This window comes from Sciurus carolinensis, chromosome 2 (assembly GCF_902686445.1).
Source record: "Sciurus carolinensis chromosome 2, mSciCar1.2, whole genome shotgun sequence".
Lineage (NCBI taxonomy): Eukaryota > Metazoa > Chordata > Mammalia > Rodentia > Sciuridae > Sciurus > Sciurus carolinensis.
Genome location: NC_062214.1, coordinates 454052 through 480741, shown reverse-complemented (window position 1 = coordinate 480741; position 26690 = coordinate 454052). Strand labels below are relative to the sequence as shown.

The 26690-nt window shown below is 52.4% G+C and overlaps 3 protein-coding genes across 23 annotated transcripts in view; 2 read left to right on the top strand and 1 right to left on the bottom strand.

Annotated features, from left to right (window-relative positions):
* Rtel1 (regulator of telomere elongation helicase 1) overlaps nucleotides 1–1833 on the top strand; it is a 32431-nt gene extending 30598 nt beyond the window's left edge. For all 9 annotated transcript variants that reach the window (XM_047534948.1, XM_047534940.1, XM_047534935.1 and 6 more), the window contains one exon: nucleotides 19–1833. In XM_047534948.1, the coding sequence (XP_047390904.1) occupies nucleotides 19–179 (161 nt within the window). In that variant the 3' untranslated portion in view covers nucleotides 180–1833. The remainder of the gene's footprint in view (nucleotides 1–18) is intronic.
* On the bottom strand, nucleotides 1786–11033 carry Arfrp1 (ADP ribosylation factor related protein 1). Of its 13 annotated transcripts, none has more exons than XR_007106319.1 (9): nucleotides 10134–10154; nucleotides 9729–9822; nucleotides 9216–9303; nucleotides 8917–8999; nucleotides 4804–4885; nucleotides 4415–4485; nucleotides 3837–3957; nucleotides 3368–3468; nucleotides 3265–3297 (listed from the first exon to the last, which is right to left on the bottom strand). XR_007106319.1 is itself a non-coding variant. In XM_047535089.1 (8 exons), exons 1-7 carry the CDS (start codon nucleotides 9819–9821, stop codon nucleotides 3210–3212), a joined length of 606 nt encoding a protein of 201 aa, XP_047391045.1. In that variant the 5' UTR covers nucleotide 9822; the 3' UTR covers nucleotides 1786–2258; nucleotides 3173–3209. The 13 variants fall into 13 exon arrangements, 10 of the variants coding, with proteins under 10 accessions (XP_047391045.1, XP_047391038.1, XP_047391058.1 ...); XR_007106320.1 differs by lacking the exons at nucleotides 3265–3297; nucleotides 3837–3957 and adding exons at nucleotides 5158–5251; nucleotides 6512–6583 and having other exon boundaries at nucleotides 3397–3468; nucleotides 10134–10234; XR_007106321.1 differs by lacking the exons at nucleotides 3265–3297; nucleotides 3368–3468 and adding exons at nucleotides 5158–5251; nucleotides 6512–6583 and having other exon boundaries at nucleotides 3886–3957; nucleotides 10134–10239.
* Nucleotides 10367–26285, top strand: Zgpat (zinc finger CCCH-type and G-patch domain containing). Its single transcript, XM_047535009.1, has 7 exons — nucleotides 10367–11054; nucleotides 22061–22194; nucleotides 22436–22591; nucleotides 23334–23453; nucleotides 23538–23943; nucleotides 24126–26065; nucleotides 26252–26285. Exons 1-6 carry the CDS (start codon nucleotides 10552–10554, stop codon nucleotides 24262–24264), a joined length of 1458 nt encoding a protein of 485 aa, XP_047390965.1. The 5' UTR covers nucleotides 10367–10551; the 3' UTR covers nucleotides 24265–26065; nucleotides 26252–26285.
* Nucleotides 26286–26690: the final 405 nt, after the last annotated feature.

Here is a 26690-nt window from a genome sequence, read left to right as displayed (position 1 = left end):
ACTTGTTCCTTTCTGCAGATCCCCCACCGTCGGAGAAACCGGGGAAGACCCAGAGCAAGATTTCTTCTTTCCTTAGACAGAGGCCAGCAGGAAGTACAGAGCCCAAAGGCACTGCCACAGAACACAGCCAGCTCACCAAGCCCGATGGGCATGCAAACCCTGGGTGGGATATGCTGTAGGGGCTGCAGGGCAGAGAACACGGTGGCCTTCCAGAGCCACTCCTGTGATTTCTGCTGCTGGCAATAGCACATCCTGGTTGGTGTCTGGCCCTCTCTGGTCCCTGCCAGGCGTCACCCCAGGTGGTGGGCTGAGTGGGATGAGGGTAAGCCCTTAACTAGGCTGCAGTGCTCAGCAGGCACGCCAGCAGGCTGGTGTCTCCACAGGCCTCTAGGAGGCGTCCTGCCTGTCATGCTGCCACCAGGAAGCAACACATCACACATTTTTCAGTGAACCTGTGTGGAGACCCTTGCACCCTGCTGTGGTCCCCACACTGGTTGTGGTCCAGCTGTGGTGTTGGCCAGGAGTCACCCTCCTCCCTGAAGCTCTCCCCTGCAGACTGCCAGCTGTGTGCAAATAAAACTGCTGGCAGTGGCCAGTTGTCCGTGTGACCTGGCTCAGTAGGGGGATCTGACGATGCACTGAAGATTTTGGTAGCAGAGAAGATACCCTTGGCACCGTTAGAGAAGACCTGCACCCTGAGTGTGCACGTTGGGTCAGGTGCCAGAGCCCTGCAGGAAGTCCTTTTTGGGCAGCCCCCTAATATCCTACCAACCACACCTTGGCGCTCCACCCAGGAGGGTTCCTGCCCTGCATAGCACAAGGACAGTGGCTATGTGGAAGTGGGCATTCCCACGGGATGTGAGCAGGCTAGCCTGTGTTTGGGGGTGTGAACTGAGTAATGTCCAGTGTCCAAAATGTCCACTCCAGCCAGGACTGTGAGGGCACTTGAGAGGCCAGTCCAGTTGCTCCAGAGCTGGAGTGCATGGGACCACCCACTACCCGTAGCTGACATGGCGCAGTGCCTACACCTACCCACTTCACGTAGCCAGTGTGAGAAGTGCTTGCCTGGCTGTCACACAGATGCACCTCGCACTGTGCCCTGACTCCTGGCGCATTCCAGCTGCCAGGAGCATGCACCATGGGGTAGGATCACGAGAAACTATCTTTGCCCTGGTCCCCCCATGGGAGCATGCAGTGACAGCTGCTTAGCTTCAGAGTAGTGCTAGCCTGACTCCAGGCCCTGCCCTGTGCACCAGCTACACCCTCTCTTTCATAGCGCTGGGGACCCCGAGTTCCCACCAAGGTTCTCTCCAGGGTGGCAGAAGGCTAGGATCACCTGAGGAGTCCATGGAGAGTCTTGGCCACGAGTTTCCTGCCCTTGGGAGAGGCCACTGCCCAGGTTTCTGAGATGCAGATGCCAACCTTAGTCTTACCACACCTCATGCCTGAACTTCCCTCATCCCTCCCAGTTACTCCTGTAGATGCAGGGCCTTGCACTGGCTGCTCTGGACTCTGCAGCAGGTTACTTTTGTGTGTGTGTGTGGTGCTGGGGATTGAACCCAGGGCCTGTGCTTGCCTTGCAAGCACTCTACCAACTTGAACTATCTCCCCAACCCAGCAGTTTACTTTTGGTCTGTGAAATTGGTGGCCCATGTGCCCATGTGGCATGGCCTTGCAGTCAGTGCTGCAGCTGACATGGCACGGCCCACCCCAACAGTGCCTTATTTATGCTATGATACATACCTTCACCCTGCCTCTGGACCTGTGTGCACACCCCCAACTGCACCAAAGGAAACTTCTTCAAGGTTTATTTTATAAAGCCATTTTGTAAGACTGGTTGCCTTCAAGTTATGTCTGTCTTTAAAGACTGGCAGGGATACCTAGGTGCCTCAGCAAGCCTCAGACTCTGGCCCTGCCTTCCCACCCATACCTGAAACACCAGGGCATACCAGCCACAGGACGGTCTGTGAAACCCCCACCACCTCAAGTCTTGCTCTGCTTCAGTAGTATAGGGAGGATGGGGCAGTTCTCAGGTGTCTCACTGTGCGAGAGGGTCCCCTTCACCCTGACCTTTTTGACTCCCACCCACTCCTAACTTGCAAGGGATTTCCCATGAAAAAGCCAGCCAAGGGAGGACCTTGAGCATCCCACTGTCTTCTGGGATGCAAGGTGGCCTCCAACCTGTCTGGAGAGAGGAACTGGGTCTGCCACCCTCACCACTTCCAGGGTAACCAGGTCTTTCCTGCAGGTCCTGGGGCCTACAAGAGTAAGAACAGACTTCATCCAGGACCCACAGCTGGACACATCCATTCCCTACCCGCTCCAGGAGACGGTCTGGTTGTGACCTGATTTGGAACAAACAGCTCTCTGGACAGTGCCTGGGCTACTTTTCACACCCATGGGATGCAGGTACCCAGGCAAGTCATGGCTCCTTACTTGCCTGGGGAATTCCCACCTGCCGCTTGCCTACCCTGAGGGTCCAGGGTACAGCTTCCTGCTGCAGTCGCTCTGCCAGACAGGAGGGAACCCAGCCTTTGGGCTGCCCTGGGGAGTAGATGGACAGGAGCTGCTTTTGACTTTGCATTCTTGCCCTGGCTGCACTGGGGAAGGGCAGAGTGCTCAGTCCCCAGAACCACCACCCAACCTGCCAGGGGTAAGGACATGCACACTTAAGCTCCCAGTGTTTTATCCCTCCCCCAGGAACCAAAACAGGATGAGAATGGGCCAGTGGGGTATGGCCACCTAGGAAGGTCTCCACCTGTCCCAGGGTTACTCAAAGCCTAGGGCCCTGCCAAGGACTAGGTCTTCTCAAGGCAAGTCCAGCCCCCAGACCACCTCCAACATCAGACCTGACCACACCTGCCTCCTCCATGGGCAAGCTAGACAGAACACACCTTCCAGAGCCAGACTGTCATTTCCAACCTGGCTCCCTTAAAACCCCACCTGGAATGGGCAGGCAGGCCTTGAGGACAGCCTGTCCCCCAGGGCCTCTATAGCCAGGCAGGCCCAGCTGCCCCGCGCCCCTTAGCAGAAGCCTCTGGATGCCTATGATTTTCCAGACAGAAGAGTTTGTCTTACAGAAAACAGCATATGAGGGAAACAAAAGGCAAAGCAAACCCAACCCCGGCCCCAGGCACAGGAGCTCATGGTAGGGAGCGAGCTCCTTCAGCACCTGCAGAAGGGCCATCCAAGGCAGGGCTCAGACGTGCCTACGTGATGTCCCTCTGCCGTGGTGGCCGGTGGACGTTCCGCACGACGCACTTCACCATCCACTCGATGCCCTCGCGTACTCCTTTGCTGCAGAGACAGTGGTGTGAGGCGGCAGCCAGCTTTGGTGCCCAGGCCCCCATTGGGAAGGCCCACTCACCCCGTAAGGGCAGAGCAGGCCTGGGTCAGGCAGTCTCGCCTGCCGATCTTGCAAGTACAGTCACTGAACGCAGTCTTGATGTCAGGGATGGAGAGGCAGGTCTAGGGGAAAGGAGGCCCTGAGGGGCGGCCCCCACGCCTGCCCCACCCAGGCAGTACCACAGGAACCACCCCGACCCTGACGGCAGTCCCTACAGCAGCCACCATGAGAACACGAGTTCCAAGGTGGGGAGCTGACACAAAGCCAGGCAGAAGGGCAGTGGGTCTCAGTGACACTGGTGGGTGGGGTGAGGGAGAGAAGCGGCAGTGTCAGCCGTGGGTCGGCTTCTCTGCTCACCCTACCCTGAAGAAAGACCCCAGCCCCATAACAGACAACTCTCTCATTAGTGGTTTCTGAACTTGGGAGCAGGGCTGGTGGGGCAGGTCTGCAGGGAAGCAAGGGAGACAAGCAGGGAAAGGGGCACAGTCACCTCAGAGTGATGCTTTCCCTGGTCCTCCAGACACTGGTAGCCACTGTGGTCTGCAGCCACTTCTATGCAGAGCCCCTCCACAGCATCCCTTCCAAGGGGTCCCCAAGGTTTGGTACAGACACTGGCCCCAAGGGTGGCAGGGACAGGATGGGGTCAGAGTTCTCGCCCAAGGGTCCCTCACAACTTGTGAGCTCACGGCTTTCGCCTGGGTCTCCCCAGTCTCACTCCAGGGCAGAGCACAATCACCCTCCAGTGGGAAAAAGTGCCCGCGCAGCAGAAGAGGCCTCTGGGGTGCGCCCCCTCCCACGTGGACACCCCAGCGCTCCCCTGGGGAGGAGGGTTGAGCCTGCACTCAGGGTGAGAGCCTCCAGCAAGGACAGGTCTGCCCTAGTGATGAGAACTCCAGGTGACACTCAGAAGAACTGGACTCCGGGAGCTGAAGGTCCTGAGTGCGTGGGACAGAGCGGGCTCGAGGGCTCTGCACCCAGCAGACATGGTGCTCTTGGTGTGAGGGACATGTATACCACTCTCCTTGCAGTTGGGGCACAGGGGCTCCGGAGAAGCTGTGTGGGGCTCACCTCCACATCCTGCTTGTTGGCCAACACTAGGATGGGGACACCGTCCAGTGCCTCACTTGCCACCACCTTCTCTGGAGAGGGTAGGACAGACAGCGCCTTGCACCCTGCTTCCTGACTGCAGGCAGTGCCCGGGGCCCACAGGCACAGACAGCCACCGACTCTTCCTCCACCCTCCCCTCACATGCCAGGCAGCCAGGCAATGGGTTGGGGCCCTTGGTAAGGGCAAGGGTACTTCCAACAGGCATTGGTCCAGCCTCAAGGCCAGCTCCAGACTCATGGACCAGACTGGACCATGTCCAGACTGGCCTGACCTCCTGCGTCTCCTGACATAACCCCTGGACATGGATTCTTGTCTCTGCTCCATCTGGGAGGAGATGGGTCACACTCACCAAATGCCTGTTTGGACTCGGACAGCCTCTCCTCATCAGTGGAGTCGATGACATAGATGACACCATGGCACTCTGCATAGTACTAGGAAGAGGGTGGAAGACGGCTGGAGCCACCACCCTACCAAGGGTGGACTTGGCCAGGTTCCCTGGCATGGCCGCCAGGAGGAGTCCACGACAGGAAGATTTCTACCCCAGTGGCCACAGTCAGGTAACAGGCACAGCCCCAAGGGGAAGATCTGCTGGGATCGGGGGAAACTCAGTAGTGGAGACACATCCAGGACCTTCTGGAAAAGGTTTGTTGACCTGGTGATGCGGTCAGCTTTCCCCTGCCCAGGTGCTGTCCTGAGAACCCACCTGCATCCCTTGGTGTTAAAGAGTCAGGGCCGGGGAGAAGTCCAGATCTCAGTCTGGTCTTCATGAGGCGTGCGCCTGGGGGCTTGTGCAGCATCTGGCATGAGGGGGAGGGGGAGCACGGCAATGGGGACGCAGGAGACACAGGCACCCTGCTGCTGAGCCAGAGGCACCTGCAAGGCTGCCCTGCCCCTGCCAGGACAGTCAGCCCTACTGAGTTCAGACCTCTACAGGCTGGACATAGCCAGTCCTGAGTTCACCAACAGGGTGACCAGTGGGCAGCACTGCTGGGGCAAGACAGATGGGCATAGCAGGCACTGGAGGTGCAGGTCTGCATTGCAACAACCAAGGATTCAAGCCAAGGATTTAGCAGATGCATTTTCCCCCGAAGCAGAAAAGAATGGGAGACTGCCCTGTCCTTATGGCACAGACACAGCATGCTTGCCAGCTCACCCCAGGGCTGTACCAACTCTCCTGTCCCACCACAACAGTAATCGACATTGACGAGTACCAGGATGTGCTCCTGAAGGGCAGGACGAGCCAGGGGTCACAGGCACCCCTCAGGTGGGCAACAACTGGGGAAGGAGCAGCCTGCTAGCTCTGCAAGAGCCTTAGAGTCTCAGGTTCAGGAACAGATAAGCTACTGCTCCTGAAAAGCAGGAGGCCGCGTACCAGATGTCCTCCTGGGTTCTACAGCAAGACCCACACAAGGAAGCCGCTCTGGCCTGGAGCTGGGCCTGACACACAGACTGCCAGCTCCATGAGGGCTGGGCGATGGGTTAGCCTTTTGCAACAGACCCAGGAGCTGGCAGGTCCTACCAGAGGGTCTGTACTAGCCCAATGAGTCCCAGTGGCACCTGCGATGCATAAGCAAGGCAGGGTCAGGATGACTGGTGGCAGACCTTGGAACTCAGGACAACCCCAAACACCTATCAGGCACAAAGTGAATGGCACAGAGGTGGCCAGTGAGACGGGAGTGGCATGTCAACTCTCCAACAGATGTGATACACTTCTGGCCATGTAGGGAATGGGCCAGAAAGGGAAACAACCAAGCATGGGTCAGCCAGACACATAAGGACAGACCAGAGCTGAACAGCAGCTGCCTGCCTGTGTGAGAAGTTGTGACCTGAGATGATGTGTGTCCACCTGTGGACAGCATGGACACAGGGCCTGGAGCAGAAGCAAGCAGCGAAGAAGCAGGCACAGGAAATAGAGGCCTTGATGCCGTAAGGTCCACCAGAGCAGCTGCTGGGAACAAAGTGACTTGGCTATCCACTGTAGTGATGCAGTCCTGGACGAGGGAGAAGCAGTGACCACGGTGGCAGAGCAGAGGCCTAATGGGATGGGCTTCACTCACCAAGGTTGATGGAGCCACCACCACAGGCCCAGCATGACAGAGACAGCAGGGCTGAGCCCAATAGGGATTGCCCTCAAGGAAATCAGAGGGACCCTGAGTGAGATGCCAACCATGATCCAACATCATGTCACATAATCCCCAGAGGCTCCTGTAAGCCACTGTCATGGCACAGACCCCATACCTGGACAAACTCATGCAGGGCTGGGCCGGCCACAGTATCCACATGGAGGGAGCACTGCAGGGGGCCAGGCCTCAGGATCAGACCAGTGCTCCCAACTGGAGACCTTTCTGAAGCACTGGGCTCCAACAAGAAGGTCACAGCATTCAGGGACCACAGTGGAGTACAGGCCCCTTCCTGTTCCTCCCTATAACCCCTGGGGGATTCTGCTGCCTGTCCCCAGACATGAGGGCTCCGTAGGGTTGGAGGTCTGCTCACCAAAGCAGCAAGTGCTCCGCAGAGCCACTGAGTCACAAACCATAGCTGCCTAGGAGACCTCACCTTGGCAAGGTAACTGCTACCAGTTGGCAGGAGCAGGGCAACCCAGCAAACCACATGGACAAAAGCTCAGACCACCAAGATGAGGTCACACCCCAGCAAAAGTGGTGGCAACGAAGATGAATGCAGCCCAGGGCCAGCTGCCAAGACTGCAGGCCAGGCCACGTTCTCCTGGGCCAGCCTCCTCTTGGGAAGAGCCATTCCCCAGAGCTATCCAGTGGCAGGCACTTTGGCTATTGAAGGACCCACTTTGGCTGTTAAGAGTCACATCTGTCCACACTGGTGACCCACCAGGAGGCAGGAGGAGTCCCAGTCACCTCTGTCCAACATGATAGAGCTGTGACCAGCAACTCCCCTCCTGCACTCCCAGCTGGCCAAGGCCCTACTGATCCCATCACCCAAGGTGACCTTTCCCCCTGCTCTGTCCTGTATGCTCCTTGCTGTCTTCCCAGCACAGATCCCCAAGATGCATGCTTGCCCAACCATCTTTGCCTCCATTCCTGAGACCCTGGCTCCCCAGGGGCATCTGCATTTTGATGAGAACACCCTGACTTGGCTTATCCTCTGTCCAACTTAGGGGACCAGAGGGGACATGTCAGAGATCTTCTGGCCACAGGATCAATACCATCCACCGGTCTGGAAGTCACAGTAGGAGGGAACGCTTTGGTGGGACCCAAGAGAGGAGACCAAGGTCAGGATCAGGTGCTGGGCCTAAGTTTTATCTGTTTTCTTTTTCTTTTCTTTTATGCAGTCTGGGGACAGAACCCAGGGACACTCTTCCACTGAGGTACATCTCCAACTCTCTTATTTTTTTTTTGAAACAGGTCTTGCTACATTGCTGAGGCTGGCCTTGAACTTGGAATTCTCCTATCTCAGCCTCCCAAGTCACTGGGGTTCCAGATATGTGCTACCATGCCTGGCTGGATCCTGTGTATGAGGGTGGCTGAGGCATCTGCAGTGTAGCACTGGGCTCCCCTAAACCCACACTGCTAACCTGGGGGAAGGGCCAGGTCTGTCCTGCTCAGTTCTGGACACAGTACCTGGCTGAGCTGGACCCATGCTCTAAGCTGTGTATGGAGAAGGGTACCACACTGGGGTCTCAGAAATACCCCAAACCTATATCAAAAGAGGAAGCAGTTTCTGTCTGCCTGAGGACACCCTCCCTGGGATGGGGAAGAGACTACCAGGTAGAAATGTATAATTAGCTAGAATTGAGGCAGATAGACCCATATGCAGATGCAGGCTTTGTGCCCACCCCTCTTCTGATCTTTGCCATTTTTGCTCGCATCCCGTGACAATCAGCAACAAAATCTCTAGGCAGAAAGGAAGCAAGTGTGTCCTCACTTGGCAGGGGATGGTGGTGGTGAAGAGACCTCCTGCTTCTCCCACTTATTCTCTTATGCTGACAGAGAAACAGATGCCTCCATGGCTCTGTGACCTGGCCAGCTGCCTGATTTTCCCTGCAAGCTACAGCCCTAACTGGGGCCTTGAACATTCCCTGGTCTTGATAAGTGTTAGCTTATCCCAAAGTTATTCCAAGTCTGACTGTGCCCCAAAATGCTCAAAAAGAACTGACCCAGCCCTGAGCCAGACTCCTTCAAATGCCCAGGTAAACCCCATTCCTGGCCTCTGGGTTGAGAGCATCCCTTTCCTTCACTAACTGCCAAAAGACAGGTTGCAGCCCTCTGTGCTCAGGAAGTACTCTGTGCTGACCACTGAGGGAACCCCCTGTTGCCCCTACAGTGGTGACTCTAACAGCATGTTTGGCTGGGATAAAACAGGGATTGACTAGGGAACCTGGGACAGAACCAGAGAAAACCTTAGGAAAAAAGTGGGTAATGGACTCTCATGGAGAAGACCAAGGGTTATCTGCAAAGAAATGCAATGGGGGCAGACTGGTGTGTCTCACCTTGTCCCACAAGGATTGCAGCTCTTCCTGTCCCCCTAAGTCCCAGAACATGAGGCGAGCCTTTCCCACGTCTACAGTGCCGACTGGGGAGAAGAGAGAATGGGCAAGCTCATGACATTAGTCCTTGACATGCCAAGTCCCAGCTCTCCCGGGGAAGGGACAAACCACTCTGGTGCCACCTGCAGGGGTCTGGGCAGCAGCCTGACAGAAAGGGCTCTGGCCACTGGTGAGCTGAGCTGTGGACATAACAGCATCCTTAGGGGGTACCCCTAAATCCACAGCCCTAAAGTGCATCTTACTGTTTAGACCCACGGTGGTAGTGATTTTAGATAGACTCATGCCCTTGTACTGCTTGTTAAACCGGGTTTTCGACTGCTCCAGGAAGGTCTGAGGAGAGAGGGAAAGGGAAATGGCAGCTAGAGCAGTTTTCCAGGTGTGTTTCCCAAATACCCCTTCCTGGGCCTAGTCTTATTTATTTTTAATTTTTTGTACTGGGGAGTTAACGCAGAGACGCTTTATCACTGAGCTACATCCCCAGCGCCCCACCCCCCTCTTTATTCTGAGACAGGGTCTCGCTAAATTGCTGAGGCTGATTTTGAACTTGCGATCTTCCTGCCTCAGCTTCCTGAGTAGCTGGGATTAGGGGTCTAATTTTTAAAAAACAAAAGGAGAAACCAAACAGCAATGTGTTCCTTTTCTAGAACCTGGCGATGACCAACACCAAGTTTAGGCAGTAAACTTGCAGCTGCGGGTATAAAACCAAAAGCAGACCCCAGGCAGGGGAGGGGCCGGGCACGGGCGCAGGCACTTACCGTCTTCCCGGCGTTGTCCAGGCCCAGGATCAGGATGCAGTACTCATCCTTCTGGAACATGTACTTGTAGAGCCCGGACAGCAGTGTGTACATCCTGCCCTGGGTACCCCGAGAGACGTCATGGTGCGGGCCGCCCGCCCCCGCCTCCCGCCCGCTTCCCCGCGCGGGTCCGTCCGTCCCGCGGGCTGCTCAAACCTGGGGTCTGCTCGGCTCCCGACTCCTCCCGCGCTCCGTAGGACCCCTGACCCTGCCTCTACGATTGGCCACCAGCTCTTCCGGGGCCACTCCCACCGCAGGTCATTCCGCGGGTGGCAATGGCCGCCCTTTCGGAATCCAGGCCCTTTCCTGTCCCTTCCCTGCTCCCGCCCCCAGGCTTCTCTCCCGGACCCCTCCCTTGGAACACGCCTGCAACTTCCAGCCGCGGCCCAGGGCCGGCCACTTCCCGAAGAGCCCATCGGGCGGGGGCGGCACGGGAGGCCGGCCCACCTGCGGCCGCCGGGACCTCGGAGCCTCCGTCGCCGGGCTCCTGACCCCGCCAACCCCGCGCTGACCCCGCGAGGCGCCTGACGGGAGGCGGGCCGGCACGGGGACGAAGTCGCGTCCCGGCGGCCCCCGCGCGCGGGCACTTCCGGCGGCGGCGGCGCTCGGGCGGAAGTGCCGGCGGCGGGGTGGCGGGGAAGCGGGCGCAGCCGCTCTGGCGTCCCGGCCGGCGGGGCCTTGACGGCGGCGGGGCGGCCGCCGCGCGCCTGAGCGAGCTCGCCGTTACGGGCGAGCGGCCGAGCCGGCGCCCCTGCCCGCGCCCGGGACCCGCGCGGCCGTCGGGATGGACGAGGAGAGCCTGGAGGCGGCCCTGCAGACCTACCGCGCCCAGCTGCGGCAGGTGGAGCTGGCGCTGGGGGCCGGCCTGGAGGCGGCCGAGCAGGCCGACCTGCGCCAGCTGCAGGCCGACCTGCGCGAGCTGATCGGGCTCACCGAGGCCAGCCTGGCGTCGGTCCGCAAGAGCAAGCTGCTGGCCGCGCTGGACGCCGAGGCCGCGGGGGCGCCCGCCGGCCCGGAGACGGCCCCGGAGGCAGAGGCGGGGCCGGGCCCCGCGCAGCCCGGGCGCGCCGAGGCGGACCCGGGGGAGCTGAGCGGCGCCAAGGTGAACGCCCCCTACCACAGCGCGTGGGGCACGCTGGAGTACCACAACGCCATGGTGGTGGGCACCGAGGAGGCGGAGGGCGGCCCGGCCCGCGTGCGCGTGCTCTACCTCTACCCCACGCACAAGTCCCTGAAGCCCTGCCCGTTCTTCCTGGAGGGCAAATGCCGCTTCAAGGACAGCTGCAGGTGAGGCCGGCCGGCGGGGGCGTGGTTGTAGATGGACACGGTCCCCTTCTTTTATTTATTCGGTTTTATGCGGTGCTGAGGTTCGAACCCAGTGCCTCACGCATGCCAGGCAAGCGCTCTCTACCTCGGAACCGCACTCCAGCACCATGTTTGCTCGCATTTTTTTGGCGAAATCTGTAAGTGGGCTTTTGTTGAAAAGAACAGTGCCCGCCCATCTTCAGTGTTATTCCCTAGAGTGATGCTTTTTTTGGGGGGCGGTGCCGGGGATTAAACAGGGCAAGCGCTCTGCCACTGAGCTGCACCTCAAACCTCGGGGATTTACATACAGTTTTCACACATGCAGTATGACAACTGCCAGCTTCATCACTTATCATATCTTCTGATCTTCCTTCTGTTGTCCCTTGCCCTACCTTCCTCCCCTGGCCCTGGACCATTTTAAAACAAACTCCAGAAGTTCCTTTTTTTTTTTTTTTTTTTTCTGCCCATAAGTGCTTCAGGGTGCACCTGTAACCTACTTGATGAGGGTATTGAGTAAATAAGCTCCGTGTCTTTATACTTCACAAATGGGAGCATCGCCTCCTCAAATGCAAATGTCCGCATGTACTGCCATGGTGTCTTTTTTTCCTTAACGCAGTTTTATTTTTACTTCATCTTTAGGAGGAATATTCCCTAAAACTTCTCATGTGTTATTTGGTTTGTAAGCCAGTAGTCCAGGGTGACTATTGGACTTTTTTTTTTTTTGCAGTGTGGGATTGAACCCCAGCTGACTCTAACCCTGAATTATATCCTCAGCCCTTTTGATTTTTTATTTTGACATATGGTCTTGTTAAATTGCCCAGATGAGCCTCCAATTTGCCATCCTTCTGTCTCAGCTTCCTGAGTTACTGGGTCTATACGCTTGTGCCACTGCACCCAGCTACACATATTTCTTAATAGACTTTTGTCACATTTCTTCCTCTCTCTCTCCCCGCTCTACCCTTCTCTCCCACCCCTGCACAAAGGTGTCTGTCATCAGTGATAGGTTTTCACCAAGCGGTCATATCTGTGTAACCAGCAGGTAGATCATCTTGTCAGGGAGGTTACCAAGTTTCTGCATTCCATCTAATTTGCTACTGGCCTGTTTCCTTTGGCCCAGTGCTGTTCCAAGAGATTTGCACATGCTCACTAACTGTGCAGCCACACTGAAGGCAGCCCCTGCAGTCACTCCATTTTACACTAAGTTGCCCAGGGTCACCTGCCCCAGCTCTTTCCATCAGCACTGCTTCCCCTGTCAGCTTTAGATCCAATCTGAAGACTTTGAAGCATCTCACAAACATCTGCCTCAGCACCACCCCAGTCTAAGATATTTTCTTGGACTTGCTTTGGATATGATGACGATGCCGACCATGATGATGGTGATTTGAAGTACTGGGGATTGAATCCTGGGGTGCTTTACTGTTGAACTACTTCTCCAACCTTACTGATTGACTGATACTGGGGATTGTACCACTGAGCTACAGCCCCAGTCCTTTTAATTTTTATATTGAGACAGGATCTTGCTATGTTGCCGTTGCTGGCCTCAAACTTTCATCCTCCTGCTTCAGTCTTCTGAGTAGCTGGGCTTACAGGCATGTGCCACTGCACCCAGCTTGGAATTTTTCAAAGAAATAAAATGGTACCAGTAATGTAATGTACCTTTCCACCTTCACTCCTGTTCCACTCTCCTCCTGAGAGAATGCAGTCACCAGACTTGGTGCATACCCTTCTAGTACATGGTGATCCTCTACAGATGTGTGTCTGTCAGTGGTATATGTACTGTGCTTTATTTTTTAAATGTTTAAATAAATGGTAATATACAGTGTGATTTATTAACAAATTGCTTTCTCTTTTCTTTTTCTTTTTTTTTTTTTTTTTTTTTTTTTTTTTTTTTTTTCATTTTGTTTTGTACTGGGGATTATATCCAGGAACACTTAACCACTGAGCTGTGTCCCCCAGCCCTTTTTGGAGGGGAGGAGGTGGGTACCAAGGATTGAATTGAGGGGCACTTGACCACTGAGCCATATCCCCAGCACTTTTTTGTATTTTATTTAGAGACAAGGTCTCACTGAGTTGCTTAGTGCCTTGCTGTTGCTGAGGCTGGCTTTGAACTTGTGATCCTCCTTCCTCAGCCTCCCAACCTGCTGTAATTACAGATGTGTGCCACTGCCCCTGGCCCCAGCCCTTTGTTATATTTTATTTAGAGACAGAATCTTGCTGAGTTGTTCAGGGCCTTGCTAAGTTGCTGAAGCTGGCTTTTAATTTGCAATCCTCCTGCCTCAGCCTCTGGAGCTGCTGAGATTACAGGCTTGGGGCACCGTGCCCAGCTGTAGTATGTTTTTGAAAGACATTCAGGTTCATGTTTATAAAACTTATGTTCAGGGCTGGGGTTGTGGCGGTGGCAGAGCACTTGCCTTCCATGTGTGAGGCACTGGGTTCAATTCTCAGCACCAAATAAAAATAAATAAATAAATAATAAAACTTCCGTTCAGGTACTGTTACTTTTCCTCATATGAGCCTGCGGCATTTTATTTATTCTCTTCTCTGCTGATGGTGTACAGCTTTCATTTATTGCAAACAACAAGCAGTGACTATCCTAGCACATGCTTGTTTGCACCCAGGGACCATTTTCCCAGCCTGTAGGTATGTGCAGATGCCATGCATGCCTGCGTCAGTGCAGAGAGCATGCTGCCTGGTGCCTAGTGCTCTTCTGCTGCCCACAGTAATACTGTCTGACCTTCAGATCTGTGCCTGTTGAAAACTGGGACAATGGCATCTGGTTAGAATTGGTATTTTTCTGATTGCTAATGAGGTGAGCATCCATTCACATACTTGTTATAGCTTAATCTCTCTCTCCTCTCCTTTGAAAAACAAAGATAAATATCCCTCTAGTTACTCTGAGGATAGAACGAATCCATGTATAGAAAAGGAACAAGCACAAGTGACCTTCTTTATCTCATTACTCTAAAGCAAGTTCAGATACTGGAAGGAAACAGAGAATACAGGGAATGTTTTAAACTGGTGTCACCATCCAGATCCAAACTACCAGTTGTCAGTAACCCCAGAAGCCCCTCTCTACACCTCATCCCTAAACAGCCTTCTCCCTTCAAAACCATGACTTTTATAAGAAATATCGCTCTCTTTTTTTTTTTTTTTTTTTTTTGGGGGGGGTGCTGGGGATTGAACCCAGGACCTTGTGCTTGCGAGGCAGGCACTCTACCAACTGAGCTATGCCCCCAGCCCCGAGAAATACCTTTTGTATTTATGTGGCTTATCGGTTGGGTGTGACTGTGGTGTAGCCGCCTTAGTCCGGTCTTGCCCATTTTCTAACCCTGATTGTAGCTGCATCTGCCGGCTGCAGTCTTCTCTCAGCTCCAGCCCCTGTCAGTGTTGACTCTTTTTCATCACAAGGGTCATTTGCTAGCCAAAATGAATAGAAGGGTTGCATTCCCCCAGTGCCATTTGACCACCCCAGTATAGAGAACAAGTAAATGCGTGATGTTTGTCTTGTTTACTTAATTTTGAAAAAGAGCTGATTCTTTTTCATCCTGAGGTGATGAATTAGCTTTTTAAAAAATTTAATATTTTTATGAACTCATGAAGTTAAATGACAGATTTTAATCTGCTACAGTTCTGATCCTTTTTGACCTGCAAATTGGCCTTCCTTTGTCCAGCAGAAGCCTCTTCAAGTTGACTTCTGCATCCTTCTGATTGGCCCTGTTGATGCTGGTGGCCGCCTTGCTGTCTAGGTCAGGATACTCACACCCACCATGGCACTTCCTGACCCAGAACCAGCATTGCCACGTCTCCAGGAAGGATGGTTTCCCTTCATGGGAGGCGGTGTATCTGGACCCTCAGCATGGACAGCAGACTGCTGATGGTTATAGGCTGATCATTGTTTTTACATGTTTTAGGTAGCAGAGCTGGGAAACAGGAAACAGTGGATGTGTATGTATACATGGATGCACAAGATCATATACCTGTTCAGTTTTGGGTTTGTTTGTTTTTTGTTTTGGGTACTAGAGATTGAACCCAGAGAAACTTTACCACTGAACTTCATTCCCAATCCTTTTTATTTTATTTTGTGACAGTGTCTTGCTCAGTTCCTGAGGCTGGCCTCAAACTTTTGATTCTCTTGTCTCAGTCTCCCAAGTTACTGGGGATCACAGGCACGCAGTACTGCACCCAGCTATCCACCTGTATTTTTAAGGATAAAATACCTTGTGAGTGCATGGAGATATTAACAACTACAGTGTTTTCACTCAGTCTCTCTTGGATCACATCTGTATGTGTGTCCTTCTCTACCCCACCCAAGGGTTCTGATTCTCAAGGGCATAGGGGATCATAGACTCCAAATTTCCTTTTACTGCTTTGTTTTAATTTTATTTATTTTTCATTTTTTACTTTTAGTTGTTGAGGGACCTTTCTTTTACTTATTTATTTATATGTGGTGCTGAGAATCGAACCCAGTGCCTCACACATGCTAGGCAAGGGCTCACCACTGAGCCCCAGCCCCAGCCCCAGCCCCCGCCCCACTGCTTTTGTCTTTTCCTGTTGTACATACACAGCACTCAGAGCAGCAGCACTCAGACTAACACCACAGGTGGGATCACTGAAATGGGCAGTGTTCCTGTCGAGCACCTGGGGTCTCGTGGTGCTTCACGATGGCACTGGGTCTCCATTACGGAGTGTGTAGTCATCGTAGACCATCATCTCCACTCTGCAGGGTCTGTGCTGTGTGTGCCACCGGCCCTTGCTGGGTAGTTGGGTTGCATGATTGTCTGAGGCCCATCTATCTCAGGTGAGTGGTGGGCTCCTAGAGTAGTGTTTCTGTAGAGCTGCTTGTTGAGAAGTTGTGTTTGTGTCCTTTGTATTCAAAGGCTGGTTTTATTGGGAATAAATCTTGGCTCACACTTAAAGTTTACTAGTTTTACCATGATGCATCTCACTGTGAATCACTGAAGGCGATGCTGTCAGCATGGGACACCCTTTATGCATAAGTAGTTTCAAATACTTGCATTTCAGGAAAGTTTTTTTAAAAATACTTTTTATTTACTTGTTTTAAGTATTTTTTAATACCTTTATATTAGTTTATTCACTTTTATATGGTGCTGAGGCTCGAACTCAGTGCCCCACGTGCACTAGGCAAGCACTCTACCACTGAGCCACAGCCCCGGCCCATCAGGAAAGTTTTCTTGAATTACAGTTCATATTATGTTTTAGTTGTCCATATTAATTCTTCATCTATCTTTAATATTCGTTGCTTTCTTTCTAAATTTTATCTTGTTCTTCATTTCTGTATTTTGGTCTTTTCTTCACTAAAAAAAAAAAAATTATATTGAGAGACTGGGGATGGTAGCCCAGTGGTAGAACAGTGCCTAATGTATGAGGACCTGGGCTCAATCCCCAGCACTATAGGAAAAAAAAAAATTCTGTTAAGATTTAATTCACATGCCATACAATTCATTGGTTTTTCATATTACATTATTTTTACATGTCATGGGAAAATATGTATGGCAAGGTATCCTGTTTTAGCCATTTTTAAGCACACAGTTGAGTAGTATTAATTAATGTTCACAATATATAATAATCACTACCAGGACTGGGGGTGTGGCCCAGTGGCAGAGCATTGCCTAGCATAAACAGGCCCTGGATTCCATCCCCAGCCCCCACTACGGATACAGCCCCCAAAAAATGTCATTACCACCACTGTCTATTTTTGGAACGTATGTATGATCATGTTATCTCTGAATAGAGATTTTAGTTGTTTCTCACTTGTATGGCTTTAATTTTTTTTTCTTGCTTAACTGCCCTAACTGGAACTTGTTACATTGTATAATAAAAGTGGTAAGAGTGTGTGTACGCGTCTGTAATTTTCCCCCCTCACTTTTTTCCTGGTCTTAGGGGGGAAAACTTTTGATCTTTTACTATTGAGTATGATATTAGTTGTGGGTCTTTCATGGATGCTCTTTATCAAATTGAGGATATTCCCTGAGTGTTTGCCATTTCCAAATGCTCTTGTGTATGAATAGAGATGATTATGGCTTTTTACCTCCTTCATTCACTAATGTGGTATGTTATACTGAATGGTTTTCATGTGTTGAGCCCCCCCTTGTATTCCTGGGATGAATCACACTTGGTCATTATGTATGTTGAATATGCCGCTGAATTAGGTTTGCTACTGTTTTGTTGAGGGTGTTTGCATCTGTATCCATAAGGGATATTGGTCTTCAATTTTTGTACATATGTGTATGTATGTTGTAGTACTGGGAATTGAATTCAGGGTACTCTACCACTGAGGTACATCCCCATCCCTTTTTATTTATTATTTTGAGACAGGGTTTTGCTAAATTTCATGGGCTGGCCTCAGACTTGTGATCCTCCAGCTTTAGCCTCCTGCTGAGATTACAGGGGTAGGCCACTGCACCCTGCTGCATAATGTCTTTTGTTACATTCTTTTAATATCTACCTTTTAAGTAGGGCTTCTGCTGTTTCACCATTGTTTTCTCTATGTCTTAGATCTTTTTTATTTCTCATTCTCCATTGCTGCCTTTAAAAAAAAAACATTTTGGTGCTAGGAATTGAACCCAGGGGCACTGTATCTCTGAACTACATCCCCACCCTTTTTATTTTGAGATAGGGTCTTGCAAAGTTGCCCAGTCTATCCTTGAATTTGTGATCCTCCTGCCTCAGCCTCTGGAGTAGCTGGGATTACGGGCATGTGCCACCATGCCCAGCCTAAATTGGGATTTCAACTGACACAGAAAGACATAAAATTGTACCTATTAATGGAGTGCCATGTGATATTTCAGTACATTGTATATGTTATATAGTGTTTAAATCAGGTTATTGTATCTATCTCCTGTAACATTTGTCATTTATTTATGGAAAACAAACACAAAAATTTATAATCCTTTCTTCCAGTTTTTTGAATATGGGCATGTCTTCATTTCTCCATCATTTTAGAAGGATAGTTTTGCCAGATACGGAATTCTTGATCCATGTTCTTGTTTTTCCTTTCGGTACTTTAATATTCCACTACCTTCTGGCCTCAACAGTTTCTGATGAGACTGTTAATCTTCTGGAGTATCCTTTGTACATGCTGAGTCACTCCTCTCTTGCACCTTTCAGGATTCTCTGTCTTTGGATTTCAGCAGTTTGATTGTAATATGTCTCATTTTGGACCTCTTTGACTTTGAAGACTTGGAGTTTGTTGAACTTCTTGGATATGTGGATGCAGCTCTTTTATCTCATGTGAAATGTTTCAGTCATTATCTTCACATTTTCAAGAGTACTCTTTCTGGGGCTGGGGAGATAGCTCAGTTGGTAGAGTGCTTGCCTTGTAAGCACAAGGCCCTGAGTTCGATCCCCAGCACCCAAAAAAAAAAAAAAAAAAAAAAAGAGTACTCTTTCTGCTCCCCTCTTTCCTCCCGGAAGCTCTCCTCCACCTTGCATGTCAACCGTTGGTTTGTGGACTCAGTGGTGTGCGACAGATTCCTGGAACTCTGCTCATTCCCTTGAATTCTCCTTTTTCTCATTCAGTAGACCTGTCTCCAGGTTTGATGTTCTTTTCTTCTGCCAGCTCAACTCCTCTGGCTATTCTACTGTTTAGCTTCAGAATTTGTTTGGTTCCTTTGTGTATTTTCTTTTATGAATATACTCTTTATCTGATTACTTTTGGAACAACATACATTCTTCTTCTATTCCTCTGTATAGAATATTATCTTTCTCTCTGTTTCTCTCTCTCTCTCTCTCTCTCTCTCTCTCTCTCTCTCTCTCTGTACTAGGGATTGAAACCAGGAGCGCTTAACCACTAGCCACATCCCCAGCCCTGTTTTTAAAAAAAAAAAATTTAATTGTTGATGGACCTTTATTTATTTATATGCAGTGCTAAGAATCGAACCCAGTGCCTCACACATGCTAGGCGAGGTTCTACCACTGAACCACAACCCGAGCCCTTTTTATATTTTATTTAGAGACAGGGTCTTACTGAGTTGTTTAGGGCCTTGTTAAGTTGCTGAGACTGGCTCTGAACTCGTGATCCTCCTGCCAGAAAATCTGCCTTCCCTGTAATGTGCAGCCTCTGCCATCACTATTTGTATTTTAAAATATGCTTTTACTCTTTAGCCTGGTTTCCTAGGGCTGCATCTTTTTTTTTTTTTTTTTCTTTTTGTGGTGGTAGGGGCTACGTCTTCTTAAAGCTCCATGGTCACCAGTGATTTAGTCAGAAGTGGTGCTCAAATACCTCTAACCCCAAGGGCTCCTTGACCTTTTGGCCCCATGGGTTGGAGAACACCTTACAAGGTCAGCCAGCCCCTTCTCTCTTCCATTTTCTCCTGTCTTCTCTTGGAGTTCCTAACATGCATCATCCCCCACCCCACCCCCCACCCCTGGAGCTGGGGATCTTCCTGATAAACACCTAGCTGGTGCTTACCGCAGCGGGGTGATCAGAGCTGTTTCCCCAAGTGCTTTTTGTAGCTGCTAGGGCCTGGGTTTTGCCCCTGCCCCATCTGCCCTGCTACTTTTGTTTTTTCCAAGCTGGAAGAACTATTACAGGTTGTCTGAACCCAGAGCAACCCAAGTGTAGCAGCTGTCTTCTCCTACCCTTCCCCCCAGAGCTGAGCAGGTTGTCACCAGAAATCTCTTTTAAAGTGTTTTGTGTGCCCTCATCAATTTCCAGAACTCTGAGTCAGTGAGTTTTGACAGTTTTGTCCAGTTTTAGGCTTGTTTTTCTGTGGGAAGGGTTCAGTGATACCCCTACTAGGCCCTAGCTAGGCTCAGCTCTTTATAGTTCCAAATGCTGTTTCTCAGGTTTTCTTTACTTCATCTAGAATGGGTTTCTGTGGACGTTGGGAAGTTGGTCATCAACTTGCGGGTTTTATATATGAAAACCCAAGGTTTGAATCCAGAGTTCATCCCTTCCCTATCATGTTTGTGATACTCCTCAGTTGTCACATTTCCTATGTGCATGGGGCTCTTGCTGCTCTCCTTTGTTTCATACATCAGTTTGTCCATCTCTTATTTTAAATTTGCCTCATGGATATGCCATTAACTATTCCCCATGTTTCAAAATTTTAGGTTATTTCCAAGTTTTTCATATTCTTTAAAATTCTCTCATAAAAGCACTTCCTAGGTGAGAGTATGTGGGTTGAGCATCCCTGATCCAAAAATTTAAAATCCAAAGTGTTCCAAAAGCCAAAACGTTTTGAGTGTGAACATGACTCCCCAAGTAGAGAATTCCACTCCTGACCTCATGTGACAGGTAGCAGTTCAAAATCAGCCACACTGAAAATATTGTATAGGATTACTTTAATCTTGAAGTGTATATAAGGTTTATATGAAACAAATAAATTTCTTGTTTAGACTTAATTCCACCCCCAAGATATCTCATTATGTTTTTGTAAATGTTCCAAAATTAAAACAAAACAAATCTAAATCTAAAATCCTTCTGGTTCCAAGCATTTTGGATAAGGAACATTCAATTTGTGTCATATTTTAAGGCCTCTAATAGCACTGAAGGATCGATCCTCCAGAAGGGTCTGACTGATGGTGTGTGCATTGGGAATATGTTGCCAAACTCCTGGTGAGGAGCCCTCTGAGTGCATCCCTTTGGTCCTTGGTTGAGTGGAACTTTTCTGCCACTCTCCACTTTGGTGCTTTTGCAGCTGTGTCTCAGCTGCTGGTACTGCTTTCTCAATGGCAGTGCTCTGTTTGCCAGGACTGCCAGGGATGAGAAGGAACAACCCAGACCTTGGGGAGCTTATTGAAATTACCTATCTCCTTCCTCCCCACCTGCAGACTCCTGCCTAAGAAGGCAGCCCTGACTGTTTTGAAGTAAATGCCAGCCCTCAGCTGCTCTTGTGGGGTTGAGAGTTTCCTGTCTGAAATGATGGCATGCAGTGGTGGTTGGTGGTTCACTTTTTCCATGTCTTTATTTGGCAGAGTTCAAGGTTGCAGTCCTGTGTCTGTCCCCACATTTCCTCTTCATTCTCTTTCTCTAACGTGGTTTTGGTTTTAGTTTTAATTTTACTGGTGCACTGATAGCTAAAAGTTGCAGCACTGCTGAATGTGGTGGAATAGGTCTATAATCCCAGCAAGTTGGGATGCTGAGGCAGGAGGATTGCAAGCTGAAGACCAGCCTGGGCAACTTAATGAGACCCTGTCTCAAAATTAAAAAATAATAAAAAGGGCTGGGGATATAGCTCTGTCTATGGTAAAGCAACCATAGGTTCAGTCCCCAGTACCAAAAGTAAATAAGTCTCAGCATTGCTACTATGACTGGGCTCTCCTAGTGGGCTTGGATCCAGGTCATGCATGTACACCGTTCACCCTATACCACATTTGCCTTGAGTACTCATTGTGTCTGGGACTTCACAACTGGAGATGATGGTAAGCCAAAGTCACAAGACCCTCTGCCACACTGTCACCCTAGCCTAGCAAGCTGGCAGCAACACCAGGAATCTGCTCCTCAGAGTAGCCAAGTGCATCCAGAGAGTATTCAAATGTGCACGTGTGTGTGTACACTGTGTATATGCATGCGTATAATATAGTATGTGTGTGTGCATGGATATTTGTGTGCACCTATATGTGTATATGTAGGTATGTCTTTGAGTGTGAGTTTATGTGTGTATGCATAAGTGAAAGTGTATGTGTGAAAGTTCATATGTATAGGCACATGCAAAAGTATACAAGAGGGACTGGGGCTGTGGCTCAGTGACAGAGTGCTCACCTAGCACGTGTGAGGTGCTGGGTTCCATCCTTAGCATAAAAAAATAAAAACAAAATAAAGGCATGCTGTCCATCTTCAATTACAAAAAAAGAAAGAAAGAAAGAGAAATGTATGTGTGAGAGAGAAAAAAAAAGTGTTTTTTGGGTGTGTTTATGTCCTTGTGTTGCTCCCTTCTGGGCACCAGGCAGGTGACCTTGATGTTCCTGGACTTGCTTGCCTCATAGGCCAGGCCTGAGCCCTGCCTCTGTGGCCCTCTCTGCAGGTTCTCTCATGGGCAGGTGGTCTCCGTGGATGAGCTGCGCCCCTTCCAGGACCCAGACCTGAGCTTGCTGCAGGCTGGCTCTGCATGTCTGGCCAAGCACCAGGATGGCCTCTGGCACCCAGCACGGATCCTTGGTGAGGCTGATGTGGGGACTTCCTGGTGGAGCTCTACTGAATAAGGCCCTTTCTGGAAAGCCCTTTCTCTGCTTCCTGTGGCCACTTCCCACCCCTGCTGGACCTGGAGACCCCATCTGGGCCCAAGAGGAGCAAGTCTAACCTGGCCTCTCAGCTCTGCCCCACTTTCCCCTTCCTATTGCTCCTTACCATGGCCTGCTCATCATAGCTGCTGACCTGTGGCCTGTGTCTGTCTCCTCAGATGTGGACAATGGCTACTACACAGTCAAGTTTGACTCACTGCTGCTGAAGGAGGCTGTGGTGGAGGGAGATAGCATTTTGCCCCCACTGCGCACAGAGGCTGCAGAGTCGTCAGACTCAGACAGTGGTGATGTGGTAGACTCGAGCTATGCCAGAGGTACAGTGGCAGCTTGGTGCCCACACCTGGGATGGTGGGGGCCTGGAGCAGGGTTGGCAGCCTTCTCCCTGAGAAGCACCCTGCTAAAGGGGGCAGCTGTAGCGTGATTTAAGTGAGGTCAGCTCAGCCCAGGGGACCACAGCAGAAAGCCTGGGGTAGGGTCAGAGACCTGGCCTTTGACTTTGAGAAGCATGCAGCAGTCATAAGCTCTCAGATGCAAAGTTGTGGCCTTGCTGTGGGAGGGGAAGGACTGTTGGAGCTGGAGCTGCTAAGGAGACAACAGGGAGTGACTGATGGTTAGACGTGAAGGACAGGAAGGTACGGCTCTTTCAAATGCCTTTCTTGACTGAGGGCCTGTTGCCTGGTGAGTGGGGGTGGAAGGGAAGGGATCCTGGCAGATGGAAGGTTTGTGTACAGACAACTGGGGTGAAGATTTCAGGTAGGGGAACTGATGGGCAACATTCAGTCCTCCTGAGGGGTTGGTGGGGTGACGAGAGCTCCCTGGGAACCTGTTATGTGAATTGGTGGTTTCTGAACCCATGTCCTCAGCAACCAGGGGTAAGCTGCAATACAGTCAGCTTACCATCTTGAGATGCCACAAGTACCCACAACAGGCCTGGGAGACTTGGCAGGGGATCGGTGTCCTGCCTGGGAGCTGAGCTCTTGGGTAACACTGGCCAGAGCACAGGGCACACCACTCACTGTCCTCTGGCCTAGCTGAGCCATGCCCTCTCTCCTGCAGTGGTAGAATCAGGTGCTGCAGACCCTGGAACCTGCAGCTCTGCCTTTGCCGGCTGGGAAGTACACACACGTGGCATTGGCTCCAGACTCCTCGCCAAGATGGGCTATGAGTTTGGCAAGGGTGAGTGTGTGCTACCTGGGGGGAAGGGTGCTTCAGAGCAGCCTGAAGGTCAGTAGCCACAGCACCAGCCCTACTTCTCCCCAGGCCTCGGCAGACATGCTGAAGGCCGGGTGGAGCCCATCCACGCTGTGGTGTTACCTCGAGGGAAGTCACTGGACCAGTGTGCAGAGATCCTGCAAAAGAGGACCAAGCGGGGCCAGGCTGGTGCCAACAGGCTCCCAAGGTGCCAGGGGAGTGGGGGTGGGCCTGGGGGCCGCCAACCCCCTCGGAACGTGTTTGACTTCCTGAATGAAAAGCTGCAGAGCCAGGCTCCTGGGGCCCTGGAGGCTGGGGCGGGCCCCCCAGGAAAGAGGAGCCAGGACATGTACCATGCCAGCAAGAGCGCCAAGCAGGCCCTCAGCCTACGACTATTCCAGACTGAGGAGAAGATTGTGCGTACCCAGCGGGACATCCGGGGCATCCAGGAGGCTCTCACCCGAAATGCTGGCCGGTATGTGTGGGGCCCTGGTGCTGGGTGACCATGCCTAGAGAACATGAGGGAGGTCACTGGACCTGAGGGTGCCTGCTGAGTCTGAGGAGATCCAGATATAAGAGGTTGGGTATTGGCCACAACAGCAGTGGTCTTGGTGTCAATGGGCCAGGAAGCCATGCTGACTGGCAGGCCCTCCCTAGGCACAGTGTGGCAGCAGCCCAGCTGGAGGAGAAGCTGGCAGGAGCCCAGCGGCAGCTGGGGCAGCTCCGAGCTCAGGAGGCAGGCCTGCAGCGGGAACAGCGGAAGGCAGACACCCACAGGAAGATGACAGAGTTCTAGAGGTCTTGCATGCACTGTGGATGGGTCCTGGGACCCCAGCTCCCAGCTGCCTTGGCCGGAAGACCAGCTGTCACCCTGACACTTAGGACACCTCTCAAGAGGAGCCAGCCCACTTCTAGGCTGTCCACTGTTTCACCTCACCAGCCTGGAGTGTTTGGACACTGCCAAGTGGAGATGGCCTACTGGAGGGTCACTTCTGGACACTTATTTGCCCACCGAGCCCACCTGCCAGTATCTTGGGGCGTATCCTTAGCAAGGACATTAAAGTGATTTCATCACAGTATCACTCAGTGGAGACTCAGCTGGCTACGGGGTCTCTGGGGAGAGAGGGATCTGCACAGGTTCATGGCAACTCACAGGCTGGGCTTCAGGGGTCCTGAATGAGGCCACAGCCCATGCCAGGGTCAGCAAACCCAGGAGAGTGGCCTTCTCCCCTACTTCCCTTCTCTGATTGAGATGGGTAAGAACCCGAGTGTCCTCTGGTGCCCTGTGCTTCCTGCACTGGGTGGAGCTGGGCCCTCAGGAGCACTGTTAGTGAGACAGGTAGTCCTGGTCAAGTGGGTTTGGGGCTCAGTACAAGTTTGGTGCCCACCTCTTGTTGGCGAGTGTTCACTTCAGTGGGTGTGGTGGGGTCCTGAGCTTGGCTCAGAACAGTGCCAGTGGTGGCAGGCACTGAGTCATGGGTAGACTAAGGGTGGGGCCCCAGCAGGTGGATGATGCCTGGGCAGCAGCAGCTGCAACCTAGGGTTGAGGGCTGCCGGGAGGTGCGCCGAGGCAGGGGCAGGAAGTGAGGTGGGGAGCTCACCCAGGCCCACAAAGACCTTCCTGGCTGCCCCAGACAGGGCCAAGGAGGAGCCGCGTGGTGGCTTTGGTAAGTGCCTGCTCTGCCTCCAGCATGGGCAGTTCCCTGAAACCCTCAGGGGCCCTCCTGGGGTTTGGGAGGGCTTAAGAGTTGCCTGGTAAAGGCACTGGGAACTGGCTGTGGCCTAGTCAGTCAGACTGGGCCCTCCCACCCCGTGTGAGAAGCCCACTGCTGAGTCTGAACAGACTAGCCTCAATCTCCAGAGAGCACCCCTTGAGCCCCCTAATGCCTACAGATTGTTGGTGGGCCACCACTCCCAGCAACTCAGCTGAGAGCAATCTAAAGTCCATGGCAGAGACCAGGGTAGGGGAAGGAGAGCCAGGGAGGGATGAGAGGACACTCAATGGTTGGAGCCGGCCTCTTCTGCCTGCTACTCCACTATTCTCCAAGGTCCAGTCTCTCTAGTGAGTGGCTTAGGGGTATCACCTAAGACCAGGGGGCCACAACTGGGCAGGGTGGCTATAGGCGAGGTCTGTGCCCTGTGGCTCATAGGCCCATGGGTGTAGCTGCAGGGACTCCCCCGGATCTTGGGTTTGGGCTGCAGTGACCCCAGCATGGCCTTGGCCAGGTTATAGCTGCCCTGGCCCTGCTCTGCCATCACCATGACCACTGGCAGTGATGGTGAAAGTGCAGAGTACCCCTTTTCACCAGGAGTCCCAAGCCAGAGGTGGAAGGTGGGTGCCCCTGTGCAAGGCCTGGGGTTTCCGGTGTGCTGAGTCAGGCCAGGGGGAGGAGTCCACCCACAGAGGGAGGGACACAAATGGGGCTGCCAGATGTGTGCCCCATCCTCAAGCCAGCCCCAGTGCCCCTCTTTTCTGCCCCCAGGCCCCTGCCTCACAGGATGGGGCAACCAGTGCCCTTGGCTCTGCCAACCCTCTGGGTCCTAGGGTGCTTCTCCCTGCTCCTCTGGCTGTGGGTGCTGTGCACAGTCTGTCACAGGTATGTCTGTTGTGCTGGGTTCCTTGTGGGCCCTCATCTTCTCCTCGTCCAGAGACAGGAGTTGAAGGCAGGCCCATGCGTGGTTTTCTGAGAACCTCCACGTGGCCTCCACATGGGGCTTACGTCAGCCACTGACCACCCTGCACTTACATGTGCCCCTGGCCTGACGATGCTCTCGCCCCCCAGGACGCGGGTGCCACGGCAGCGGGCCAGGCTGCAGGGCAGCATGATGCCAGTGCAAGTGGTGAGTGCCAGGCTGTTCCTGGGGCCAGGGTGGTGCCACAGGGTACCTACCAGACTTCCTTTGCCCCCCAGTCAGTGCTAAGACAGACTCACCTCTGCTCCCTCAGCAAGTCCGACACCAGGCTGCATGAGCTGCACCACTCCCCGCGCAGCAGCACAGGTGAGCCTCTGGGAGGGCATGTGGGGTGGGGCAGGCCATCTCCCCACTCCTAAGTGACCTTTACTCTGACCCCCACCCCTAGCCCCACGACCTGCCAGCATGGATCTCCTGCACCCACACTGGCTGGAAGTGCCCCAGGGCAGTACCAGGCCACAGGCAGCCCCCTCCATCTTCCCACAACAGCAGTTGCCTGGGATCCCTTCACCCTTCGTTGGCCCTGAG

Bases quoted from the DNA above. Each gene is read 5' to 3' on its own strand.
- Arfrp1 (XM_047535050.1), bottom strand. From the start codon at position 10,183: ATGGGCTCTTCGGGAAGTGGCCGGCCCTGGGCCGCGGCTGGAAGTTGC. The intron at 9,304-9,728 runs GTAAGTGCCTGC...CTCTCTCCTCAG, and splicing joins TGGACAACGCCGGGAAGACG to ACCTTCCTGGAGCAGTCGAA. The intron at 9,000-9,215 runs GTAAGATGCACT...TCTTCTCCCCAG, and splicing joins TACCACCGTGGGTCTAAACA to TCGGCACTGTAGACGTGGGA.
- Zgpat (XM_047535009.1), top strand. From the start codon at position 10,552: ATGGACGAGGAGAGCCTGGAGGCGGCCCTGCAGACCTACCGCGCCCAG. The intron at 22,592-23,333 runs GTACAGTGGCAG...TCTCTCCTGCAG, and splicing joins AGACTCGAGCTATGCCAGAG to TGGTAGAATCAGGTGCTGCA. The intron at 23,454-23,537 runs GTGAGTGTGTGC...ACTTCTCCCCAG, and splicing joins GGGCTATGAGTTTGGCAAGG to GCCTCGGCAGACATGCTGAA.